The 26,738-nt window shown below is 37.6% G+C and overlaps 2 protein-coding genes across 2 annotated transcripts; both read right to left on the bottom strand.

The window, feature by feature from the left end:
- Positions 1-1,539: 1,539 nt before the first annotated feature.
- LOC146761822 (uncharacterized) lies at positions 1,540-4,598 on the bottom strand. Its single transcript, XM_085539841.1, has one exon. The coding sequence runs from the start codon at positions 4,443-4,445 to the stop codon at positions 2,307-2,309; it is 2,139 nt and encodes a 712-aa protein (XP_085395967.1). The 5' UTR covers positions 4,446-4,598; the 3' UTR covers positions 1,540-2,306.
- Positions 4,599-16,973: 12,375 nt separating this feature from the next.
- LOC146761821 (uncharacterized) lies at positions 16,974-19,853 on the bottom strand. Its single transcript, XM_085539840.1, has one exon. The coding sequence runs from the start codon at positions 19,788-19,790 to the stop codon at positions 17,652-17,654; it is 2,139 nt and encodes a 712-aa protein (XP_085395966.1). The 5' UTR covers positions 19,791-19,853; the 3' UTR covers positions 16,974-17,651.
- Between the last annotated feature and the right edge of the window lie 6,885 nt (positions 19,854-26,738).

Raw genomic sequence — 26,738 nt, 5'->3', positions numbered from 1 at the left:
TTAGTGTGAAATACATCGGAAATTTGCCAGAAATGGATAATTCTTATGTTAATGTCATTATTTTGTAGTGGAAGAGAGATATTCTGGAATCAGTGAGTCATCATTTGTTACAAAGCATCATTTTAAAGAGAATGTGTCTTCTTTTGGGGATGAAAACCAGAAATTTAGGGAGAAATTGCTATTTGTAGGGATGAAAAGCATTAGTTTGGGAAGAAAACCATAGTTTTGCAAGGATGAAGAGTGATACCTAAGAGTGTACTTTTCATTTCTGGGATAAGTATTGATATTCATGTGACCTACTTCTAAAATCTGTCAGAAATGGATATTTCTGTTGGAAATGTCATTCTTTTTTAGATGAAAAGAGTTATTCTGGAAACAATGTGTCATATTTGGCTACAAACGCTAATTTTGAAGAGAAATCGATTTCTTTTGGTGATGAAAACCACCTTTATGTTTAGAAAATGCTGTTTGTAGAGATGAAAAACATTATTTTGGTAAGAAAACCGTATTTAAGCAAGGGTAAAGAGTGATACCTAAGAGAGACCTTTTGATTTCTGGTATAAGTATTGATATTCCTGTGAAATTTTTCTAAAATCTGTCAGAAAAGGATATATCTGTTGGAAATGTCCTTATTTTGTAGAGGAGAAAAGGTGTTTCTGTTAGTAATGTCCTCAATTTGTAGAAGAGAAAAGGTATTCTGGAAGCAATGTGTCCTATTTTGCTACAAAGCTTCATTTTGTAGAGAAAATGTCTTCTTCTGGGGATGAAAACCAGTATTTCTGGGAAACAACGCTATTTTAAAGGGATAAAAAGCATAATTTCGGTGAGAAAACCATGTTTTTGCAAGGATGAAGAATGATTCTTAGGAGAGAACTTTTTATTTCTGGGATAGGTACTGATATTTGTGTGCCATTCTTCTAAAATTTGTCAGAAATCGATATTTCTGTTGGAAATGTCCTTATTTTGAAGAGGGAAAGAGGTATTCCAATAAGAGTGTTTCATATGTTGCTACACGGGACCATTTGTAGAGAAAACGATTTCTATTGGGGATGAAAACCACTTTTTTGGGTAGAAAATGCTACTTGTAATGATGACAAGCTTTGTATTGGTAAGAAAATGAATTTTTTGCAAGATTCAAGAGTGATACCTAAGAGAGAACACATTTTTTTCTGGTGTAAGTCTTGATATTAGTGTGAAATACATCGGAAATTTGCCAGAAATGGATAATTCTTATGTTAATGTCTTTATTTTGTAGGGGAAGAGAGATATTCTGGAATCAGTGGGTCATAATTTGTTACAAAGCATCATTTTAAAGAGAATGTGTCTTCTTTTGGGGATGAAAACCAGTAATTTAGGGAGAAATTGCTATTTGTAGGGATGAAAAGCATTAGTTTGGGAAGAAAACCATAGTTTTGCAAGGATGAAGAGTGATACCTAAGAGTGTACTGTTACCTCGATCTGGTAACCTGGAAAGTCAAGTCCCTTTGTGAATGTGTATCGACGGCCCCGACCAAGTCACAGCTGCTTGTTACACCAATATGGTCAGCGGTAAAATGGCATTTATTGGAATGTGAGGGTCCCTTATATAGGTATCCAGTTTCATCCTTATCTTTTATACATATGCATGACCCAGCAGGGGAAGGCCTATCACGTTACATCCCGAGGGTCGTACTTCGCCTAATACAACATCTCCCCTTCCCCATGCCCAATAAAACCAAGACCCGTAACACGCGACCGCTAAAACTATCCCTAACATATAAAAGTGTTAGTTTTCATATATAAATTTTGTGGTGAGTTATTTAAAAAGTGACGTAAACATGCAAAGGTATGTGGTGCAGTGTATAATAATGTTAGTGGTTCTTTAGTTAGTATTTTCAAGGCATCTTGGGCTTATGCAGCTCATTATCATGCGCTGTAAACAACCCTGAATACATTGAAACAAACAAGGTAAACAAATTCTTAAAACTAAAAGACTAAAATGATAGGAACACTGTGGTGGCATTAGCTTAACAGACCAGCATGCCAGCATACCAGCCTCTCAATTTCTCTAAAAGCATAGACTACAACTACTCCTAGAGCTAAAATAAATGCAAAAAAATCTGGCTGTAGAACCCCACAAACGAACCTCATCCCCTTATAACAATCACACAAAGGCACACAGTCAATAATGTAACAGATGTCCTTCTCGTGAGTACTGACAGCTGTTCTTCATTCGTCCCTTTTCTTTTTCCTGTGGGGTCGTTTCACGGATGCAGCTGGCGGGCTCCCACCAACCGTACCTAGAAGGAAAGTACTCAGTTTTTCGATTAGTTTTCTGTTTCTCCCAGAACATCCTTTTGGGCGATCGCTGTATCAGGTTTTATTTTTCTCGACGGAACCCATAAAATTTTTCCCGATTCTCTGTCCTTTACTGCAGCATAACCTCTGCCCCAAACTAAAACAGACCACCCTGATTCCCAGGTACCATCATCCCATCTTATCTTTACTGGTGGCCCCTCGTCAATGATTCTTGGTTGCCAGTGTTTCTGTATTGGGGTGTGCTTACTCTCTCCTCGTTCAAAATGATTGATTGCATAAAGTGCTCGGGCCAATACTTCTGCCTGTTGGGCTATTGGGATCCTACCTCTGTGACCCTCCCCCTCCCCAAGGACACGTATCTTATCCTTCAGGAGGCGGTTGGCCCTCTCCACAATTGCTTGTCCCTGGGAATTCCCAGGGATGCCTGTAGAGTGAGATATTCCCCACCGTTCAAGCCAATCTTGTGTAGACCGCGAGATGAAACACGAGCCATTGTCTGTTTTGATGTGTCGCGGCACCCCCAGGACCGCGATGGCAGTGGCCCAATGTTGCTGAGCAGCAGGAGAGTTAGCACGCGTGTGTTGGGTGGCAATGATGATCGTCGATGATGTGTCCACGGTGACCGCCAACCATTGCTTTGGAGCCATACGTTGTTCTAAAGTGAAGTCAGTCTGCCAGATATCTAGAGGAGAGAGCCCCCGAGGGTTAACTCCCGCCCCCAACGCAGGTGCTGAATTACAGTGCGGGCATGTTTGAACCACTTCTCGAGCTGCGGATAGAGGAATGGAACATGCTCGTGACAAAGCTCGTGCTCCAATGTGCAGAGAGGAGTGTAAGTCACGTGCCTTTTGAAGTGTAAGCACCTGTCCACCTGCTACCCGGTCAGCCACCGCATTTCCAGCTGTAAAGAACCCTGGAACCTCCGAATGACTGCGGACATGAAGAATGGCCACAGATGCAGATCGGGAGACCAGAGCCTCCTCCAGCAAGAAAGCGATCTCAGTGTTAGGCACACCCTCATTAGACAGCGGTGTTGTCTGTTGTTTGTCCAGAACATACTTAATAATTTCACCCGGAGTCTCAAGATCGTCAGGGGCAGCTCGAATGATGTCCCTAACATTTTTGTGAGCCTTCTGCTTCAGGCAATCCTTTAAAACAGAAGCTTGCGCGTCCTTAGGTAGATCTGATCCTTCTACTGCTCGTATCAATCGATTAGCAAAATCAGAGAATGACTCTGAGGGACCCTGAGCAATCTCTGACCACGGGGCTGCAGGCTCTGCCTTTCTTATAAAGTTTCTAAAGGCAGTAGCAGCCGCCCCTGTAGTGGAAAGCAATTCCCCTGGGCGCAGGAGCCTAAGCTGTCTCTCTGGGGACCCAGCCATTTCCGCAGTTACTCCCGAAAGCCTCATTATATCAGTTCTCGGTTCCCCCTCCCTCCCACTAGCAGGGTGTTGAGCATCACGTCCAGCCTCAGCTACAATAGCTTTAAGTTGTATCATCCACTCCTCCCTCCACAAAGTAAACTGAACTGGCTCGAGAACGACTCTCATTAGACTCTCAATGTCATACGGGAGTAGGGGACCTGGGGCAATGAGTGCCTCAAAAGCACTTAGTGTCATCGGAGATCTCAGCCCCTTTTTCTCAATCGCTTCTGCAAACCGAGTAACTGCTTTTGCTTCCAAAGGTACCCAAACCGGTCCCTCCTGTCTGACGACAATCGGGAACACTGCATGATCTCGCTCCTTGAGTCCCGACTCACGCATTGATTCCTGGATGTCAGCCCAATTAGTGGGCCTGCGTGATAACTCTTGCTCCCCCCACAACTCCTCCCTCCATGGAGGCGAACCCGATACTGTGGGGCTGGGCAAAGCCTTCCGTTCCTCCCCCTTTTTGGAACACGATCCCTCCTCTGAGGGGGGCGGGTATGAGGGCGAGCCCACGCCTCCACGGCGCGCCGCCTCCATAAACCCTCCCCCCTCCGGACAAGAACCGCCCCCTTCGGGTGAGTGAAAGCTCTGCAAAGAGGGGTAAAGGCGGGGATATGATGGTGGCGCCTCCTTCGATGACTCAGCTTCCGCCTTCTTTTCCGGAGTTGTTTCGAGCGCGGCCATGGCCATCTTGGAATCAGCCGGCGTGGCCGACGCCATCTTGGATCCGGAGTCACTGCAAGAAAGCAGATCCCCCGCACCCCCCGAGACCCCGGACGTCCCGGAATCCAGACCAAAGACCCCTTTCGCGATGGCCTGGACTTGCTTCTCCTCCCTAGCCGCTTTAAGCGCACCTAGGACCAAACCCCAGGTTTTTAATTCTTCCGCTTTATGCTCGTGGGTGGCTCTCTGGAGCAGGGCCTCACTGAAAGAGTCCCACCGCCCCGAATCGAGCAAAACGCCAGGGGAGGGTAAAAGCCACGCCGACTCCAAGCAAGAGGCAACAGCGGCAATATCCTTCTTAGAAGGAGCATTCTTACCACAATAGGTTTTACAAAGTTGCAATACTACTCTAAAGACGGAATCCATTTACCCAGAGACCTGAAGTCTTCCTGGTCTTCTACGAACTATCGGCCGTAGGATAGGCGCAGCGCTGCATTCCCCTTTGCACCCCACCGAGAGTGCTTCCACGGGCTCGAACCGTGGATACCGCGTCCGTCAGCGCGGTTTTAGCCGTCGCACACTCACCTCCAGGACTTTGCCTCACACGGGGCACCAATTGTTACCTCGATCTGGTAACCTGGAAAGTCAAGTCCCTTTGTGAATGTGTATCGACGGCCCCGACCAAGTCACAGCTGCTTGTTACACCAATATGGTCAGCGGTAAAATGGCGTTTATTGGAATGTGAGGGTCCCTTATATAGGTATCCAGTTTCATCCTTATCTTTTATACATATGCATGACCCAGCAGGGGAAGGCCTATCACGTTACATCCCGAGGGTCGTACTTCGCCTAATACAACAGTGTACATTTCATTTCTGGGATAAGTATTGATATTCATGTGACCTACTTCTAAAATCTGACAGAAATGGATATTTCTGTTGGAAATGTCATTCTTTTTTGGATGAAAAGAGTTATTCTGGAAAAAATGTGTCATATTTGGCTACAAACGCTAATTTTGAAGAGAAATCAATTTCTTTTGGTGATGAAAACCACCTTTATGTCTAGAAAATGCTGTTTAAAGACATGAAAAACATTATTTGGGTAAGAAAAGCATATTGTTGCAAGGGTAAAGAGTGATAGCTAAGAGAGACCTTTTTATTTCTGGTATAAGTATTGATATTAATGTGAAATTTTTCTAAAATCTGTCAGAAAAGGATGTATCTGTTGGAAATGTCATTCTTTTTTAGATGAAAAGAGTTATTCTGGAAACAATGTGTCATATTTGGCTACAAACGCTAATTTTGAAGAGAAAACGATTTCTTTTGGTGATGAAAACCACATTTATGTCTAGAAAATGCTGTTTGTAGAGATGAAAAACATTATTTGGGTAAGAAAAGCATATTTTTGCAAGGGTAAAGAGTGTTACCTAAGAGAGACCTTTTTATTTCTGGTATAAGTATTGATATTCCTGTGAAATTTTTCTAAAATCTGTCAGAAAAGGATATATCTGTTGGAAATGTCCTTATTTTGTAGAGGAGAAAAGGTGTTTCTGTTAGTAATGTCCTCAATTGGTAGAAGAGAAAAGGTATTCTGGAAGCAATGTGTCCTATTTTGCTAAAAAGCTTCATTTTGTAGAGAAAATGTCTTCTTCTGGGGATGAAAACCAGCATATCTGGGAGACAACGCTATTTTAAAGGGATAAAAAGCATAATTTTGGTGAGAAAACCATGTTTTTGCAAGGATAACAATGATTCTTAGGAGAGAAATTTTATTTCTGGAATAGGTACTGATATTTGTGTGCCATTCTTCTAAAATTTGTCAGAAATCGATATTTCTGTTGGAAATGTCCTTATTTTGAAGAGGGAAAGAGGTATTCCAGTAAGAGTGTTTCATATGTTGCTACAGGGGACCATTTGTAGAGAAAACGATTTCTATTGAGAATGAAAACCAATTTTTTGGGTAGAAAATGCTACTTGTAATGATGGCAAGCTTTGTATTGCTAAGAAAATGAATTCTTTGCAAGATTCAAGATTGATACCTACGACAGAACAAAATATTTTCTTGTGTAAGTCCTGATATTAGTGTGAAATACATCGGAAATTTGTCTGAAATGGATAATTCTTATGTTAATGTCATTATTTTGTAGGGGAAGAGAGATTCTGGAATCAGTGAGTCATCATTTGTTACAAAGCATCATTTTAAAGAGAATGTGTCTTCTTTTGGGGATGAAAACCAGTAATTTAGGGAGAAATTGCTATTTGTAGGGATGAAAAGCATTAGTTTGGGAAGAAAACCACAGTTTTGCAAGGATGAAGAGTGATACCTAAGAGTGTACTTTTCATTTCAGGGATAAGTATTGATATTCATGTGACCTACTTCTAAAATCTGTCAGAAATGGATATTTCTGTTGGAAATGTCCTTATTTTGAAGAGGGAAAGAGGTATTCCAATAACAGTGTGTCATATGTTGCTACAGGGGAACATTTGCAGCGAAAACGATTTCTATTGGGGATGAAAACCAATTTTTCTGGTAAAAAATGCTACTTGCAATGATGAAAAGCTTTGTATTGGTAAGAAAATGAGATTTTTGCAAGATTCAAGAGTGATACCTAAGAGAGAACACATTTTTTTCTGGTGTAATTCTTGATATTAGTGTGAAATACATCGGAAATTTGCCAGAAATGGATAATTCTTATGTTAATATCATTATTTTGTAGGAGAAGACAGATATTCTGGAATCAGTGAGTCATCATTTGTTACAAAGCATCATTTTAAAGAGAATGTGTCTTCTTTTGGGGATGAAAACCAGTAATTTAGGGAGAAATTGCTATTTGTAGTGATGAAAAGCATTAGTTTGGGAAGAAAACCATAGTTTTGCAAGGATGAAAAGAGATACCTAAGAGTGTACATTTCATTTCAGGGATAAGTATTGATATTCATGTGACCTACTTCTAAAATCTGTCAGAAATGGATATTTCTGTTGGAAATGTCATTCTTTTTTAGATGAAAAGAGTTATTCTTTAAACAATGTGTCATATTTGGCTACAAACGCTAATTTTGTAGAGAAATCGATTTCTTTTGGTGATGAAAACCACCTTTATGTTTAGAAAATGCTGTTTGTAGAGATGAAAAACATTATTTTGGTAAGGAAACCATATTTTTGCAAGGGTAAAGAGTGATACCTAAGAGAGACCTTTTTATTTCTGGTATAAGTATTGATATTCCTGTGAAATTTTTCTAAAATCTGTCAGAAAAGGATATATCTGTTGGAAATGTCCTTATTTTGTAGAGGAGAAAAGGTGTTTCTGTTAGTAATGTCCTCAATTTGTAGAAGAGAAAAGGTATTCTGGAAGCAATGTGTCCTATTTTGCTACAAAGCTTCATTTTGTAGAGAAAATGTCTTCTTCTGGGGATGAAAACCAGTATTTCTGGGAAACAACGCTATTTTAAAGGGATAAAAAGCATAATTTCGGTGAGAAAACCATGTTTTTGCAAGGATGAAGTATGATTCCTAGGAGAGAACTTTTTATTTCTGGGATAGGTACTGATATTTGTGTGCCATTCTTCTAAAATTTGTCAGAAATTGATATTTCTGTTGGAAATGTCCTTATTTTGAAGAGGGAAAAAGGTATTCCAATAAGAGTGTTTCATATGTTGCTACACGGGACCATTTGTAGAGAAAACGATTTCTATTGGGGATGAAAACCACTTTTTTGGGTAGAAAATGCTACTTGTAATGATGACAAGCTTTGTATTGGTAAGAAAATGAATTTTTTGCAAGATTCAAGAGTGATACCTAATTTAGGACACATTTATTTCTGGTGTAATTCTTTATATTAGTGTGAAATACATCGGAAATTTACCAGAAATGGATAATTCTTATGTTAATGTCATTATTTTGTAGGGGAAGAGAGATATTCTGGAATCAGTGAGTCATCATTTGTTACAAAGCATCATTTTAAAGAGAATGTGTCTTCTTTTGGGGATGAAAACCAGAAATTTAGGGAGAAATTGCTATTTGTAGGGATGAAAAGCATTAGTTTGGGAAGAAAACCATAGTTTTGCAAGGATGAAGAGTGATACCTAAGAGTGTACTTTTCATTTCAGGGATAAGTATTGATATTCATGTGACCTACTTCTAAAATCTGTCAGAAATGGATATTTCTGTTGGAAATGTCATTCTTTTTTAGATGAAAAGAGTTATTCTGGAAACAATGTGTCATATTTGGCTACAAACGCTAATTTTGAAGAGAAATCGATTTCTTTTGGTGATGAAAACCACCTTTATGTTTAGAAAATGCTGTTTGTAGAGATGAAAAACATTATTTTGGTAAGAAAACCGTATTTTTGCAAGGGTAAATAGTGATACCTAAGAGAGACCTTTTTATTTCTGGTATAAGTATTGATATTCCTGTGAAATTTTTCTAAAATCTGTCAGAAAAGGATATATCTGTTGGAAATGTCCTTATTTTGTAGAGGAGAAAAGGTGTTTCTGTTAGTAATGTCCTCAATTTGTAGATGAGAAAAGGTATTCTGGAAGCAATGTGTCCTATTTTGCTACAAAGCTTCATTTTGTAGAGAAAATGTCTTCTTCTGGGGATGAAAACCAGTATTTCTGGGAAACAACGCTATTTTAAAGGGATAAAAAGCATAATTTCGGTGAGAAAACCATGTTTTTGCAAGGATGAAGTATGATTCCTAGGAGAGAACTTTTTATTTCTGGGATAGGTACTGATATTTGTGTGCCATTCTTCTAAAATTTGTCAGAAATTGATATTTCTGTTGGAAATGTCCTTATTTTGAAGAGGGAAAAAGGTATTCCAATAAGAGTGTTTCATATGTTCCTGCAGGGGACCATTTGTAGAGAAAACGATTTCTATTGGGGATGAAAACCACTTTTTTGTGTAGAAAATGCTACTTGTAATGATGACAAGCTTTGTATTGGTAAGAAAATGAATTTTTTGCAAGATTCAAGAGTGATACCTAATTTAGGACACATTTATTTCTGGTGTAATTCTTTATATTAGTGTGAAATACATCGGAAATTTACCAGAAATGGATAATTCTTATGTTAATGTCATTATTTTGTAGTGGAAGAGAGATATTCTGGAATCAGTGAGTCATCATTTGTTACAAAGCATCATTTTAAAGAGAATGTGTCTTCTTTTGGGGATGAAAACCAGTAATTTAGGGAGAAATTGCTATTTGTAGGGATGAAAAGCATTAGTTTGGGAAGAAAACCATAGTTTTGCAAGGATGAAGAGTGATACCTAAGAGTGTACTTTTCATTTCAGGGATAAGTATTGATATTCATGTGACCTACTTCTAAAATCTGTCAGAAATGGATATTTCTGTTGGAAATGTCATTCTTTTTTAGATGAAAAGAGTTATTCTGGAAACAATGTGTCATATTTGGCTACAAACGCTAATTTTGAAGAGAAATCGATTTCTTTTGGTGATGAAAACCACCTTTATGTTTAGAAAATGCTGTTTGTAGAGATGAAAAACATTATTTTGGTAAGAAAACCGTATTTTTGCAAGGGTAAAGAGTGATACCTAAGAGAGACCTTTTTATTTCTGGTATAAGTATTGATATTCCTGTGAAATTTTTCTAAAATCTGTCAGAAAAGGATATATCTGTTGGAAATGTCCTTATTTTGTAGAGGAGAAAAGGTGTTTCTGTTAGTAATGTCCTCAATTTGTAGATGAGAAAAGGTATTCTGGATGCAATGTGTCCTATTTTGCTACAAAGCTTCATTTTGTAGAGAAAATGTCTTCTTCTGGGGATGAAAACCAGTATTTCTGGGAAACAACGCTATTTTAAAGGGATAAAAAGCATAATTTCGGTGAGAAAACCATGTTTTTACAAGGATGAAGAATGATTCTTAGGAGAGAACTTTTTATTTCTGGGATAGGTACTGATATTTGTGTGCCATTCTTCTAAGATTTGTCAGAAATTGATATTTCTGTTGGAAATGTCCTTATTTTGAAGAGGGAAAGAGGTATTCCAATAAGAGTGTTTCATATGTTGCTACAGGGGAACATTTGTAGTGAAAACGATTTCTATTGGGGATGAAAACCACTTTTTTGGGTAGAAAATGCTACTTGTAATGATGAAAAGCTTTGTATTGGTAAGAAAATGAATTTTTTGCAAGATTCAAGAGTGATACCTAAGAGAGAACACATTTTTTTCTGGTGTAATTCTTTATATTACTGTGAAATACATCGGAAATTAACCAGAAATGGATAATTCTTATGTTAATGTCATTATTTTGTAGTGGAAGAGAGATATTCTGGAATCAGTGAGTCATCATTTGTTACAAAGCATCATTTTAAAGAGAATGTGTCTTCTTTTGGGGATGAAAACCAGTAATTTAGGGAGAAATTGCTATTTGTAGGGATGAAAAGCATTAGTTTGGGAAGAAAACCATAGTTTTGCAAGGATGAAGAGTGATACCTAAGAGTGTACTTTTCATTTCAGGGATAAGTATTGATATTCATGTGACCTACTTCTAAAATCTGTCAGAAATGGATATTTCTGTTGGAAATGTCATTCTTTTTTAGATGAAAAGAGTTATTCTGGAAACAATGTGTCATATTTGGCTACAAACGCTAATTTTGAAGAGAAATCGATTTCTTTTGGTGATGAAAACCACCTTTATGTTTAGAAAATGTTGTTTGTAGAGATGAAAAACATTATTTTGGTAAGAAAACCGTATTTTTGCAAGGGTAAAGAGTGATACCTAAGAGAGACCTTTTTATTTCTGGTATAAGTATTGATATTCCTGTGAAATTTTTCTAAAATCTGTCAGAAAAGGATATATCTGTTGGAAATGTCCTTATTTTGTAGAGGAGAAAAGGTGTTTCTGTTAGTAATGTCCTCAATTTGTAGATGAGAAAAGGTATTCTGGAAGCAATGTGTCCTATTTTGCTACAAAGCTTCATTTTGTAGAGAAAATGTCTTCTTCTGGGGATGAAAACCAGTATTTCTGGGAAACAACGCTATTTTAAAGGGATAAAAAGCATAATTTCGGTGAGAAAACCATGTTTTTGCAAGGATGAAGAATGATTCTTAGGAGAGAACTTTTTATTTCTGGGATAGGTACTGATATTTGTGTGCCATTCTTCTAAGATTTGTCAGAAATTGATATTTCTGTTGGAAATGTCCTTATTTTGAAGAGGGAAAGAGGTATTCCAATAAGAGTGTTTCATATGTTGCTACAGGGGAACATTTGTAGTGAAAACGATTTCTATTGGGGATGAAAACCAATTTTTCTGGTAAAAAATGCTACTTGTAATGATGAAACGCTTTGTATTGGTAAGAAAATGAATTTTTTTGCAAGATTCAAGAGTGATACCTAAGAGAGAACACATTTTTCTCTGGTGTAAGTCTTGATATTAGTGTGAAATACATTGGAAATTTGCCAGAAATGGATAATTCTTATGTTAATGTCATTATTTTGTAGGTCAAGAGAGATATTTTGGAATCAGTGAGTCATAATTTGTTACAAAGCATCATTTTAAAGAGAATGTGTCTTCTTTTGGGGATGAAAACCAGTAATTTAGGGAGAAATTGCTATTTGTAGGGATGAAAAGCATTAGTTTGGGAAGAAAACCATAGTTTTGCAAGGATGAAGAGTGATACCTAAGAGTGTACTTTTCATTTCTGGGATAAGTATTGATGTTCATGTGACCTACTTCTAAAATCTGTCAGAAATGGATATTTCTGTTGGAAATGTCATTCTTTTTTAGATGAAAAGAGTTATTCTGGAAACAATGTGTCATATTTGGCTACAAACGCTGATTTTGAAGAGAAATCGATTTCTTTTGTTGATGAAAACAACCTTTATGTCTAGAAAATGCTGTTTGTAGAGATGAAAAACATTATTTGGGTAAGAAAAGCATATTTTTGCAAGGGTAAAGAGTGATACCTAAGAGAGACCTTTTGATTTCTGGTATAAGTATTGATATTCCTGTGAAATTTTTCTAAAATCTGTCAGAAAAGGATATATCTGTTGGAAATGTCCTTATTTTGTAGAGGAGAAAAGGTGTTTCTGTTAGTAATGTCCTCAATTTGTAGAAGAGAAAAGGTATTCTGGAAGCAATGTGTCCTATTTTGCTACAAAGCTTCATTTTGTAGAGAAAATGTCTTCTTCTGGGGATGAAAACCAGTATTTCTGGGAAACAACGCTATTTTAAAGGGATAAAAAGCATAATTTCGGTGAGAAAACCATGTTTTTGCAAGGATGAAGAATGATTCTTAGGAGAGAACTTTTTATTTCTGGGATAGGTACTGATATTTGTGTGCCATTCTTCTAAGATTTGTCAGAAATTGATACTTCTGTTGGAAATGTCCTTATTTTGAAGAGGGAAAAAGGTATTCCAATAAGAGTGTTTCATATGTTACTGCAGGGGACCATTTGTAGAGAAAACGATTTCTATTGGGGATGAAAACCACTTTTTTGGGTAGAAAATGCTACTTGTAATGATGACAAGCTTTGTATTGGTAAGAAAATGAATTTTTTGCAAGATTCAAGAGTGATACCTAATTTAGGACACATTTATTTCTGGTGTAAGTCTTGATATTAGTGTGAAATACATCGGAAATTTGCCAGAAATGGATAATTCTTATGTTAATGTCATTATTTTGTAGTGGAAGAGAGATATTCTGGAATCAGTGAGTCATCATTTGTTACAAAGCATCATTTTAAAGAGAATGTGTCTTCTTTTGGGGATGAAAACCAGTAATTTAGGGAGAAATTGCTATTTGTAGGGATGAAAAGCATTAGTTTGGGAAGAAAACCATAGTTTTGCAAGGATGAAGAGTCATACCTAAGAGTGTACTTTTCATTTCTGGGATAAGTAGTGATATTCATGTGACCTACTTCTAAAATCTGTCAGAAATGGATATTTCTGTTGGAAATGTCATTCTTTTTTAGATGAAAAGAGTTATTCTGGAAACAATGTGACATATTTGGCTACAAACGCTAATTTTGAAGAGAAATCGATTTCTTTTGGTGATGAAAACCACCTTCATGTCTAGAAAATGCTGTTTGTAGAGATGAAAAACATTATTTGGGTAAGAAAAGCATATTTTTGCAAGGGTAAAGAGTGATACCTAAGAGAGACCTTTTTATTTCTGGTATAAGTATTGATATTCCTGTGAAATTTTTCTAAAATCTGTCAGAAAAGGATATATCTGTTGGAAATGTCCTTATTTTGTAGAGGAGAAAAGGTGTTTCTGTTAGTAATGTCCTCAATTTGTAGAAGAGAAAAGGTATTCTGGAAGCAATGTGTCCTATTTTGCTACAAAGCTTCATTTTGTAGAGAAAATGTCTTCTTCTGGGGATGAAAACCAGTATTTCTGGGAAACAACGCTATTTTAAAGGGATAAAAAGCATAATTTTGGTGAGAAAACCATGTTTTTGCAAGGATAAAGAATGATTCTTAGGAGAGAACTTTTTATTTCTGGGATAGGTACTGATATTTGTGTGCCATTCTTCTAAGATTTGTCAGAAATTGATATTTCTGTTGGAAATGGCCTTATTTTGAAGAGGGAAAGAGGTATTCCAATAAGAGTGTTTCATATGTTGCTACACGGGACCATTTGTAGAGAAAACGATTTCTATTGGGGATGAAAACCACTTTTTTGGGTAGAAAATGCTACTTGTAATGATGGCAAGCTTTGTATTGGTAAGAAAATGAATATTTTGCAAGATTCAAGAGTGATACCTAAGAGAGAACACATTTTTTTCTGGTGTAAGTCTTGATATTAGTGTGAAATACATCGGAAATTTGCCAGAAATGGATAATTCTTATGTTAATGTCTTTATTTTGTAGGGGAAGAGAGATATTCTGGAATCAGTGGGTCATAATTTGTTACAAAGCATCATTTTAAAGTGAATGTGTCTTCTTTTGGGGATGAAAACCAGTAATTTAGGGAAAAATTGCTATTTGTAGGGATGAAAAGCATTAGTTTGGGAAGAAAACCATAGTTTTGCAAGGATGAAGAGTGATACCTAAGAGTGTACTTTTCAGTTCTGGGATAAGTATTGATATTCTTGTGACCTACTTCTAAAATCTGTCAGAAATGGATATTTCTGTTGGAAATGTCATTCTTTATTAGATGAAAAGAGTTATTCTGGAAACAATGTGTCATATTTGGCTACAAACGCTAATTTTGAAGAGAAAACGATTTCTTTTGGTGATGAAAACCACCTTTATGTTTAGAAAATGCTGTTTGTAGAGATGAAAAACATTATTTTGGTAAGGAAACCATATTTTTGCAAGGGTAAAGAGTGATACCTAAGAGAGACCTTTTTATTTCTGGTATAAGTATTGATATTCCTGTGAAATTTTTCTAAACTCTGTCAGAAAAGGTTATATCTGTTGGAAATGTCCTTATTTTGTAGAGGAGAAAAGGTGTTTCTGTTAGTAATGTCCTCAATTTGTAGAAGAGAAAAGGTATTCTGGAAGCAATGTGTCCTATTTTGCTACAAAGCTTCATTTTGTAGAGAAAATGTCTTCTTCTGGGGATGAAAACCAGTATTTCTGGGAAACAACGCTATTTTAAAGGGATAAAAAGCATAATTTTGGTGAGAAAACCATGTTTTTGCAAGGATAAAGAATTATTCTTAATAGAGAACTTTTTATTTCTGGGATAGGTACTGATATTTGTGTGCCATTCTTCTAAAATTTGTCAGAAATCGATATTTCTGTTGGAAATGTCCTTATTTTGAAGAGGGAAAGAGGTATTCCAATAAGAGTGTTTCATATGTTGCTACAAGCGACCATTTGTGGAGAAAACGATTTCTAATGGGGATGAAAACCACTTTATTGGGTAGAAAATGCTACTTGTAATGATGACAAGCTTTGTATTGGTAACAAAATGAATTTTTTGCAAGATTCAAGAGTGATACCTAAGAGAGAACACATTTTTTTCTGGTGTAAGTCTTGATATTAGTGTGAAATACATCGGAAATTTACCAGAAATGGATAATTCTTATGTTAATGTCATTATTTTCTAGGGGAAGAGAGATATTCTGGAATCAGTGAGTCATCATTTGTTACAAAGCATCATTTTAAAGAGAATGTGTCTTCTTTTGGGGATGAAAACCAGTAATTTAGGGAGAAATTGCTATTTGTAGGGATGAAAAGCATTAGTTTGGGAAGAAAACCATAGTTTTGCAAGGATGAAGAGTGATACCTAAGAGTGTACTTTTCATTTCAGGGATAAGTATTGATATTCATGTGACCTACTTCAAAAATCTGTCAGAAATGGATATTTCTGTTGGAAATGTCATTCTTTTTTAGATGAAAAGAGTTATTCTGGAAACAATGTGTCATATTTGGCTACAAACGCTAATTTTGAAGAGAAATCGATTTCTTTTGGTGATGAAAACCACCTTTATGTTTAGAAAATGCTGTTTGTAGAGATGAAAAACATTATTTTGGTAAGAAAACCGTATTTTTGCAAGGGTAAAGAGTGATACCTAAGAGAGACCTTTTTATTTCTGGTATAAGTATTGATATTCCTGTGAAATTTTTCTAAAATCTGTCAGAAAAGGATATATCTGTTGGAAATGTCCTTATTTTGTAGAGGAGAAAAGGTGTTTCTGTTAGTAATGTCCTCAATTTGTAGAAGAGAAAAGGTATTCTGGAAGCAATGTGTCCTATTTTGCTACAAAGCTTCATTTTGTAGAGAAAATGTCTTCTTCTGGGGATGAAAACCAGTATTTCTGGGAAACAACGCTATTTTAAAGGGATAAAAAGCATAATTTCGGTGAGAAAACCATGTTTTTGCAAGGATGAAGAATGATTCTTAGGAGAGAACTTTTTATTTCTGGGATAGGTACTGATATTTGTGTGCCATTCTTCTAAAATTTGTCAGAAATCGATATTTCTGTTGGAAATGTCCTTATTTTGAAGAGGGAAAGAGGTATTCCAATAACAGTGTTTCATATGTTGCTACACGGGACCATTTGTAGAGAAAACGATTTCTATTGGGGATGAAAACCACTTTTTTGGGTAGAAAATGCTACTTGTAATGATGAAAAGCTTTGTATTGGTAAGAAAATGAATTTTTTGCAAGATTCAAGAGTGATACCTAAGAGAGAACACATTTTTCTCTGGTGTAAGTCTTGATATTAGTGTGAAATACATCGGAAATTTGCCAGAAATGGATAATTCTTATGTTAATGTCTTTATTTTGTAGGGGAAGAGAGATATTCTGGAATCAGTGGGTCATAATTTGTTACAAAGCATCATTTTAAAGAGAATGTGTCTTCTTTTGGGGATGAAAACCAGTAATTTAGGGAGAAATTGCTATTTGTAGGGATGAAAAGCATTAGTTTGGGAAGAAAACCATAGTTTTGCAAGGATGAAGAGTGATACCTAAGAGTGTACTGTTACCTCGATCTGGTAACCTGGAAAGTCAAGTCCCTTTGTGAATGTGTATCGACGGCCCCGACCAAGTCACAGCTGCTTGTTACACCAATATGGTCAGCGGTAAAATGGCATTTATTGGAATGTGAGGGTCCCTTATATATGTATCCAGTTTCATCCTTATCTTTTATACATTTGCATGACCCAGCAGGGGAAGGCCTATCACGTTACATCCCGAGGGTCGTACTTCGCCTAATACAACATCTCCCCTTCCCCATGCCCAATAAAACCAAGACCCGTAACACGCGACCGCTAAAACTATCCCTAACATATAAAAGTGTTAGTTTTCATATATAAATTTTGTGGTGAGTTATTTAAAAAGTGACGTAAACATGCAAAGGTATGTGGTGCAGTGTATAATAATGTTAGTGGTTCTTTAGTTAGTATTTTCAAGGCATCTTGGGCTTATGCAGCTCATTATCATGCGCTGTAAACAACCCTGAATACATTGAAACAAACAAGGTAAACAAATTCTTAAAACTAAAAGACTAAAATGATAGGAACACTGTGGTGGCATTAGCTTAACAGACCAGCATGCCAGCATACCAGCCTCTCAATTTCTCTAAAAGCATAGACTACAACTACTCCTAGAGCTAAAATAAATGCAAAAAAATCTGGCTGTAGAACCCCACAAACGAACCTCATCCCCTTATAACAATCACACAAAGGCACACAGTCAATAATGTAACAGATGTCCTTCTCGTGAGTACTGACAGCTGTTCTTCATTCGTCCCTTTTCTTTTTCCTGTGGGGTCGTTTCACGGATGCAGCTGGCGGGCTCCCACCAACCGTACCTAGAAGGAAAGTACTCAGTTTTTCGATTAGTTTTCTGTTTCTCCCAGAACATCCTTTTGGGCGATCGCTGTATCAGGTTTTATTTTTCTCGACGGAACCCATAAAATTTTTCCCGATTCTCTGTCCTTTACTGCAGCATAACCTCTGCCCCAAACTAAAACAGACCACCCTGATTCCCAGGTACCATCATCCCATCTTATCTTTACTGGTGGCCCCTCGTCAATGATTCTTGGTTGCCAGTGTTTCTGTATTGGGGTGTGCTTACTCTCTCCTCGTTCAAAATGATTGATTGCATAAAGTGCTCGGGCCAATACTTCTGCCTGTTGGGCTATTGGGATCCTACCTCTGTGACCCTCCCCCTCCCCAAGGACACGTATCTTATCCTTCAGGAGGCGGTTGGCCCTCTCCACAATTGCTTGTCCCTGGGAATTCCCAGGGATGCCTGTAGAGTGAGATATTCCCCACCGTTCAAGCCAATCTTGTGTAGACCGCGAGATGAAACACGAGCCATTGTCTGTTTTGATGTGTCGCGGCACCCCCAGGACCGCGATGGCAGTGGCCCAATGTTGCTGAGCAGCAGGAGAGTTAGCACGCGTGTGTTGGGTGGCAATGATGATCGTCGATGATGTGTCCACGGTGACCGCCAACCATTGCTTTGGAGCCATACGTTGTTCTAAAGTGAAGTCAGTCTGCCAGATATCTAGAGGAGAGAGCCCCCGAGGGTTAACTCCCGCCCCCAACGCAGGTGCTGAATTACAGTGCGGGCATGTTTGAACCACTTCTCGAGCTGCGGATAGAGGAATGGAACATGCTCGTGACAAAGCTCGTGCTCCAATGTGCAGAGAGGAGTGTAAGTCACGTGCCTTTTGAAGTGTAAGCACCTGTCCACCTGCTACCCGGTCAGCCACCGCATTTCCAGCTGTAAAGAACCCTGGAACCTCCGAATGACTGCGGACATGAAGAATGGCCACAGATGCAGATCGGGAGACCAGAGCCTCCTCCAGCAAGAAAGCGATCTCAGTGTTAGGCACACCCTCATTAGACAGCGGTGTTGTCTGTTGTTTGTCCAGAACATACTTAATAATTTCACCCGGAGTCTCAAGATCGTCAGGGGCAGCTCGAATGATGTCCCTAACATTTTTGTGAGCCTTCTGCTTCAGGCAATCCTTTAAAACAGAAGCTTGCGCGTCCTTAGGTAGATCTGATCCTTCTACTGCTCGTATCAATCGATTAGCAAAATCAGAGAATGACTCTGAGGGACCCTGAGCAATCTCTGACCACGGGGCTGCAGGCTCTGCCTTTCTTATAAAGTTTCTAAATGCAGTAGCAGCCGCCCCTGTAGTGGAAAGCAATTCCCCTGGGCGCAGGAGCCTAAGCTGTCTCTCTGGGGACCCAGCCATTTCCGCAGTTACTCCCGAAAGCCTCATTATATCAGTTCTCGGTTCCCCCTCCCTCCCACTAGCAGGGTGTTGAGCATCACGTCCAGCCTCAGCTACAATAGCTTTAAGTTGTATCATCCACTCCTCCCTCCACAAAGTAAACTGAACTGGCTCGAGAACGACTCTCATTAGACTCTCAATGTCATACGGGAGTAGGGGACCTGGGGCAATGAGTGCCTCAAAAGCACTTAGTGTCATCGGAGATCTCAGCCCCTTTTTCTCAATCGCTTCTGCAAACCGAGTAACTGCTTTTGCTTCCAAAGGTACCCAAACCGGTCCCTCCTGTCTGACGACAATCGGGAACACTGCATGATCTCGCTCCTTGAGTCCCGACTCACGCATTGATTCCTGGATGTCAGCCCAATTAGTGGGCCTGCGTGATAACTCTTGCTCCCCCCACAACTCCTCCCTCCATGGAGGCGAACCCGATACTGTGGGGCTGGGCAAAGCCTTCCGTTCCTCCCCCTTTTTGGAACACGATCCCTCCTCTGAGGGGGGCGGGTATGAGGGCGAGCCCACGCCTCCACGGCGCGCCGCCTCCATAAACCCTCCCCCCTCCGGACAAGAACCGCCCCCTTCGGGTGAGTGAAAGCTCTGCAAAGAGGGGTAAAGGCGGGGATATGATGGTGGCGCCTCCTTCGATGACTCAGCTTCCGCCTTCTTTTCCGGAGTTGTTTCGAGCGCGGCCATGGCCATCTTGGAATCAGCCGGCGTGGCCGACGCCATCTTGGATCCGGAGTCACTGCAAGAAAGCAGATCCCCCGCACCCCCCGAGACCCCAGACGTCCCGGAATCCAGACCAAAGACCCCTTTCGCAATGGCCTGGACTTGCTTCTCCTCCCTAGCCGCTTTAAGCGCACCTAGGACCAAACCCCAGGTTTTTAATTCTTCCGCTTTATGCTCGTGGGTGGCTCTCTGGAGCAGGGCCTCACTGAAAGAGTCCCACCGCCCCGAATCGAGCAAAACGCCAGGGGAGGGTAAAAGCCGCGCCGACTCCAAGCAAGAGGCAACAGCGGCAATATCCTTCTTAGAAGGAGCATTCTTACCACAATAGGTTTTACAAAGTTGCAATACTACTCTAAAGACGGAATCCATTTACCCAGAGACCTGAAGTCTTCCTGGTCTTCTACGAACTATCGGCCGTAGGATAGGCGCAGCGCTGCATTCCCCTTTGCACCCCACCGAGAGTGCTTCCACGGGCTCGAACCGTGGATACCGCGTCCGTCAGCGCGGTTTTAGCCGTCGCACACTCACCTCCAGGACTTTGCCTCACACGGGGCACCAATTGTTACCTCGATCTGGTAACCTGGAAAGTCAAGTCCCTTTGTGAATGTGTATCGACGGCCCCGACCAAGTCACAGCTGCTTGTTACACCAATATGGTCAGCGGTAAAATGGCGTTTATTGGAATGTGAGGGTCCCTTATATAGGTATCCAGTTTCATCCTTATCTTTTATACATATGCATGACCCAGCAGGGGAAGGCCTATCACGTTACATCCCGAGGGTCGTACTACGCCTAATACAACAGTGTACATTTCATTTCTGGGATAAGTATTGATATTCATGTGACCTACTTCTAAAATCTGACAGAAATGGATATTTCTGTTGGAAATGTCATTCTTTTTTGGATGAAAAGAGTTATTCTGGAAAAAATGTGTCATATTTGGCTACAAACGCTAATTTTGAAGAGAAATCGATTTCTTTTGGTGATGAAAACCACCTTTATGCCTAGAAAATGCTGTTTAAAGACATGAAAAACATTATTTGGGTAAGAAAAGCATATTGTTGCAAGGGTAAAGAGTGATAGCTAAGAGAGACCTTTTTATTTCTGGTATAAGTATTGATATTAATGTGAAATTTTTCTAAAATCTGTCAGAAAAGGATGTATCTGTTGGAAATGTCATTCTTTTTTAGATGAAAAGAGTTATTCTGGAAACAATGTGTCATATTTGGCTACAAACGCTAATTTTGAAGAGAAAACGATTTCTTTTGGTGATGAAAACCACCTTTATGTCTAGAAAATGCTGTTTGTAGAGATGAAAAACATTATTTTGGTAAGAAAAGCATATTTTTGCAAGGGTAAAGAGTGATACCTAAGAGAGACCTTTTTATTTCTGGTATAAGTATTGATATTCCTGTGAAATTTTTCTAAAATCTGTCAGAAAAGGATATATCTGTTGGAAATGTCCTTATTTTGTAGAGGAGAAAAGGTGTTTCTGTTAGTAATGTCCTCAATTGGTAGAAGAGAAAAGGTATTCTGGAAGCAATGTGTCCTATTTTGCTACAAAGCTTCATTTTGTAGAGAAAATGTCTTCTTCTGGGGATGAAAACCAGCATTTCTGGGAGACAACGCTATTTTAAAGGGATAAAAAGCATAATTTTGGTGAGAAAACCATGTTTTTGCAAGGATAACAATGATTCTTAGGAGAGAACTTTTTATTTCTGGAATAGGTACTGATATTTGTGTGCCATTCTTCTAAAATTTGTCAGAAATCGATATTTCTGTTGGAAATGTCTTATTTTGAAGAGGGAAAGAGGTATTCCAGTAAGAGTGTTTCATATGTTGCTACAGGGGACCATTTGTAGAGAAAACGATTTCTATTGAGAATGAAAACCAATTTTTTAGGTAGAAAATGCTACTTGTAATGATGGCAAGCTTTGTATTGCTAAGAAAATGAATTTTTTGCAAGATTCAAGAGTGATACCTAAGAGAGAACACGTTTTTTTCTGGTGTAAGTCTTGATATTAGTGTGAAATACATCGGAAATTTGTCTGAAATGGATAATTCTTATGCTAAAGTCATTATTTTGTAGGGGAAGACAGATATTCTGGAATCAGTGAGTCATCATTTGTTACAAAGCATCATTTTAAAGAGAATGTGTCTTCTTTTGGGGATGAAAACCAGTAATTTAGGGAGAAATTGCTATTTGTAGGGATGAAAAGCATTAGTTTGGGAAGAAAACCACAGTTTTGCAAGGATGAAGAGTGATACCTAAGAGTGTACTTTTCATTTCAGGGATAAGTATTGATATTCATGTGACCTACTTCTAAAATCTGTCAGAAATGGATATTTCTGTTGGAAATGTCCTTATTTTGAAGAGGGAAAGAGGTATTCCAATAACAGTGTGTCATATGTTGCTACAGGGGAACATTTGCAGTGAAAACGATTTCTATTGGGGATGAAAACCAATTTTTCTGGTAAAAAATGCTACTTGTAATGATGAAAAGCTTTGTATTGGTAAGAAAATGAGATTTTTGCAAGATTCAAGAGTGATACCTAAGAGAGAACACATTTTTTTCTGGTGTAATTCTTGATATTAGTGTGAAATACATCGGAAATTTGCAAGAAATGGATAATTCTTATGTTAATGTCATTATTTTGTAGGAGAAGACAGATATTCTGGAATCAGTGAGTCATCATTTGTTACAAAGCATCATTTTAAAGAGAATGTGTCTTCTTTTGGGGATGAAAACCAGCAATTTAGGGAGAAATTGCTATTTGTAGTGATGAAAAGCATTAGTTTGGGAAGAAAACCATAGTTTTGCAACGATGAAAAGAGATACCTAAGAGTGTACATTTCATTTCAGGGATAAGTATTGATATTCATGTGACCTACTTCTAAAATCTGTCAGAAATGGATATTTCTGTTGGGAATGTCATTCTTTTTTAGATGAAAAGAGTTATTCTTTAAACAATGTGTCATATTTGGCTACAAACGCTAATTTTGTAAAGAAATCGATTTCTTTTGGTGATGAAAACCACCTTTATGTTTAGAAAATGCTGTTTGTAGAGATGAAAAAAATTATTTGGGTAAGGAAACCATATTTTTGCAAGGGTAAAGAGTGATACCTAAGAGAGACCTTATAATTCTGGTATAAGTATTGATATTCCTGTGAAATTTTTCTAAAATCTGTCAGAAAAGGATATTTCTGTTGGAAATGTCCTTATTTTGAAGAGGGAAAGAGGTATTCCAATAACAGTGTTTCATATGTTGCTACATGGGACCATTTGTAGAGAAAACGATTTCTATTGGGGATGAAAACCACTTTTTTGGGTAGAAAATGCTACTTGTAATGATGACAAGCTTTGTATTGGTAAGAAAATGAATTTTTTGCAAGATTCAAGAGTGATACCTAAGAGAGAACACATTTTTTTCTGGTGTAATTCTTGATATTAGTGTGAAATACATCGGAAATTTGCCAGAAATGGATAATTCTTATGTTAATGTCATTATTTTGTAGGGGAAGAGAGATATTCTGGAATCAGTGAGTCATAATTTGTTACAAAGCATCATTTTAAAGAGAATGTGTCTTCTTTTGGGGATGAAAACCAGTAATTTAGGGAGAAATTGCTATTTGTAGGGATGAAAAGCATTAGTTTGGGAAGAAAACCACAGTTTTGCAAGGATGAAGAGTGATACCTAAGAGTGTACTCTTCATTTCTGGGATAAGTATTGATATTCATGTGACCTACTTCTAAAATCTGTCAGAAATGGATATTTCTGTTGGAAATGTCATTCTTTTTTAGATGAAAAGAGTTATTCTGGAAACAATGTGTCATATTTGGCTACAAACGCTAATTTTGAAGAGAAATCGATTTCTTTTGGTGATGAAAACCACCTTTATGTTTAGAAAATGCTGTTTGTAGAGATGAAAAACATTATTTGGGTAAGAAAAGCATATTTTTGCAAGGGTAAAGAGTGATACCTAAGAGAGACCTTTTTATTTCTGGTATAAGTATTGATATTCCTGTGAAATTTTTCTAAAATCTGTCAGAAAAGAATATATCTGTTGGAAATGTCCTTATTTTGTAGAGGAGAAAAGGTGTTTCTGTTAGTAATGTCCTCAAATGTTAGAAGAGAAAAGGTATTCTGGAAGCAATGTGTCCTATTTTGCTACAAAGCTTCATTTTGTAGAGAAAATGTCTTCTTCTGGGGATGAAAACCAGTATTTCTGGGAAACAACGCTATTTTAAAGGGATAAAAAGCATAATTTTGGTGAGAAAACCATGTTTTTGCAAGGATAAAGAATGATTCTTAGGAGAGAACTTTTTATTTCTGGGATAGGTACTGATATTTGTGTGCCATTCTTCTAAGATTTGTCAGAAATTGATATTTCTGTTGGAAATGTCCTTATTTTGAAGAGGGAAAGAGGTATTCCAATAACAGTGTGTCATATGTTGCTACAGGGGAACATTTGTAGTGAAAACGATTTCTATTGGGGATGAAAACCTATTTTTCTGGTAAAAAATGCTACTTGTAATGATGAAAAGCTTTGTATTGGTAAGAAAATGAATTTTTTGCAAGATTCAAGAGTGATACCTAAGAGAGAACACATTTTTCTCTGGTGTAAGTCTTGATATTAGTGTGAAATACATTGGAAATTTGCCAGAAATGGATAATTCTTATGTTAATGTCATTATTTTGTAGGTCAAGAGAGATATTTTGGAATCAGTGAGTCATCATTTGTTACAAAGCATCATTTTAAAGAGAATGTGTCTTCTTTTGGGGATGAAAACCAGTAATTTAGGGAGAAATTGCTATTTGTAGGGATGAAAAGCATTAGTTTGGGAAGAAAACCATAGTTTTGCAAGGATGAAGAGTGATACCTAAGAGTGTACATTTCATTTCTGGGATAAGTATTGATGTTCATGTGACCTACTTCTAAAATCTGTCAGAAATGGATATTTCTGTTGGAAAAGTCATTCTTTTTTAGATGAAAAGAGTTATTCTGGAAACAATGTGTCATATTTGGCTACAAACGCTGATTTTGAAGAGAAATCGATTTCTTTTGTTGATGAAAACAACCTTTATGTCTAGAAAATGCTGTTTGTAGAGATGAAAAACATTATTTGGGTAAGAAAAGCATATTTTTGCAAGGGTAAAGAGTGATACCTAAGAGAGACCTTTTTATTTCTGGTATAAGTATTGATATTCCTGTGAAATTTTTTTAAAATCTGTCAGAAAAGGATATATCTGTTGGAAATGTCCTTATTTTGTAGAGGAGAAAAGGTGTTTCTGTTAGTAATGTCCTCAATTTGTAGAAGAGAAAAGGTATTCTGGAAGCAATGTGTCCTGTTTTGCTACAAAGCTTCATTTTGTAGAGAAAATGTCTTCTTCTGGGGATGAAAACCAGTATTTCTGGGAAACAACGCTATTTTAAAGGGATAAAAAGCATAATTTCGGTGAGAAAACCATGTTTTTGCAAGGATGAAGAATGATTCTTAGGAGAGAACTTTTTATTTCTGGGATAGGTACTGATATTTGTGTGCCATTCTTCTAAGATTTGTCAGAAATTGATATTTCTGTTGGAAATGTCCTTATTTTGAAGAGGGAAAAAGGTATTCCAATAAGAGTGTTTCATATGTTACTGCAGGGGACCATTTGTAGAGAAAACGATTTCTATTGGGGATGAAAACCACTTTTTTGGGTAGAAAATGCTACTTGTAATGATGACAAGCTTTGTATTGGTAAGAAAATTAATTTTTTGCAAGATTCAAGAGTGATACCTAATTTAGGACACATTTATTTCTGGTGTAAGTCTTGATATTAGTGTGAAATACATCGGAAATTTGCCAGAAATGGATAATTCTTATGTTAATGTCATTATTTTGTAGTGGAAGAGAGATATTCTGGAATCAGTGAGTCATCATTTGTTACAAAGCATCATTTTAAAGAGAATGTGTCTTCTTTTGGGGATGAAAACCAGAAATTTAGGGAGAAATTGCTATTTGTAGGGATGAAAAGCATTAGTTTGGGAAGAAAACCATAGTTTTGCAAGGATGAAGAGTCATACCTAAGAGTGTACTTTTCATTTCTGGGATAAGTATTGATGTTCATGTGACCTACTTCTAAAATCTGTCAGAAATGGATATTTCTGTTGGAAATGTCATTCTTTTTTAGATGAAAAGAGTTATTCTGGAAACAATGTGTCATATTTGGCTACAAACGCTAATTTTGAAGAGAAATCGATTTCTTTTGGTGATGAAAACCACCTTTATATCTAGGAAATCCTGTTTGTAGAGATGAAAAACATTATTTGGGTAAGAAAAGCATATTTTTGCAAGGGTAAAGAGTGATACCTAAGAGAGACCTTTTTATTTCTGGTATAAGTATTGATATTCCTGTGAAATTTTTCTAAAATCTGTCAGAAAAGGATATATCTGTTGGAAATGTCCTTATTTTGTAGAGGAGAAAAGGTGTTTCTGTTAGTAATGTCCTCAATTTGTAGAAGAGAAAAGGTATTCTGGAAGCAATGTGTCCTATTTTGCTACAAAGCTTCATTTTGTAGAGAAAATGTCTTCTTCTGGGGATGAAAACCAGTATTTCTGGGAAACAACGCTATTTTAAAGGGATAAAAAGCATAATTTCGGTGAGAAAACCATGTTTTTGCAAGGATGAAGAATGATTCTTAGGAGAGAACTTTTTATTTCTGGGATAGGTACTGATATTTGTGTGCCATTCTTCTAAGATTTGTCAGAAATTGATATTTCTGTTGGAAATGTCCTTATTTTGAAGAGGGAAAAAGGTATTCCAATAAGAGTGTTTCATATGTTACTGCAGGGGACCATTTGTAGAGAAAACGATTTCTATTGGGGATGAAAACCACTTTTTTGGGTAGAAAATGCTACTTGTAATGATGACAAGCTTTGTATTGGTAAGAAAATGAATTTT

Source organism: Coturnix japonica, chromosome 2, assembly GCF_054131305.1.
Source record: "Coturnix japonica strain WE chromosome 2, WE-NBRP24, whole genome shotgun sequence".
Classification (NCBI taxonomy): Eukaryota; Metazoa; Chordata; class Aves; order Galliformes; family Phasianidae; genus Coturnix; species Coturnix japonica.
The sequence above is the reverse complement of the archived record's forward strand: the minus strand, read 5'-3'. Positions and strand labels throughout refer to the sequence as shown.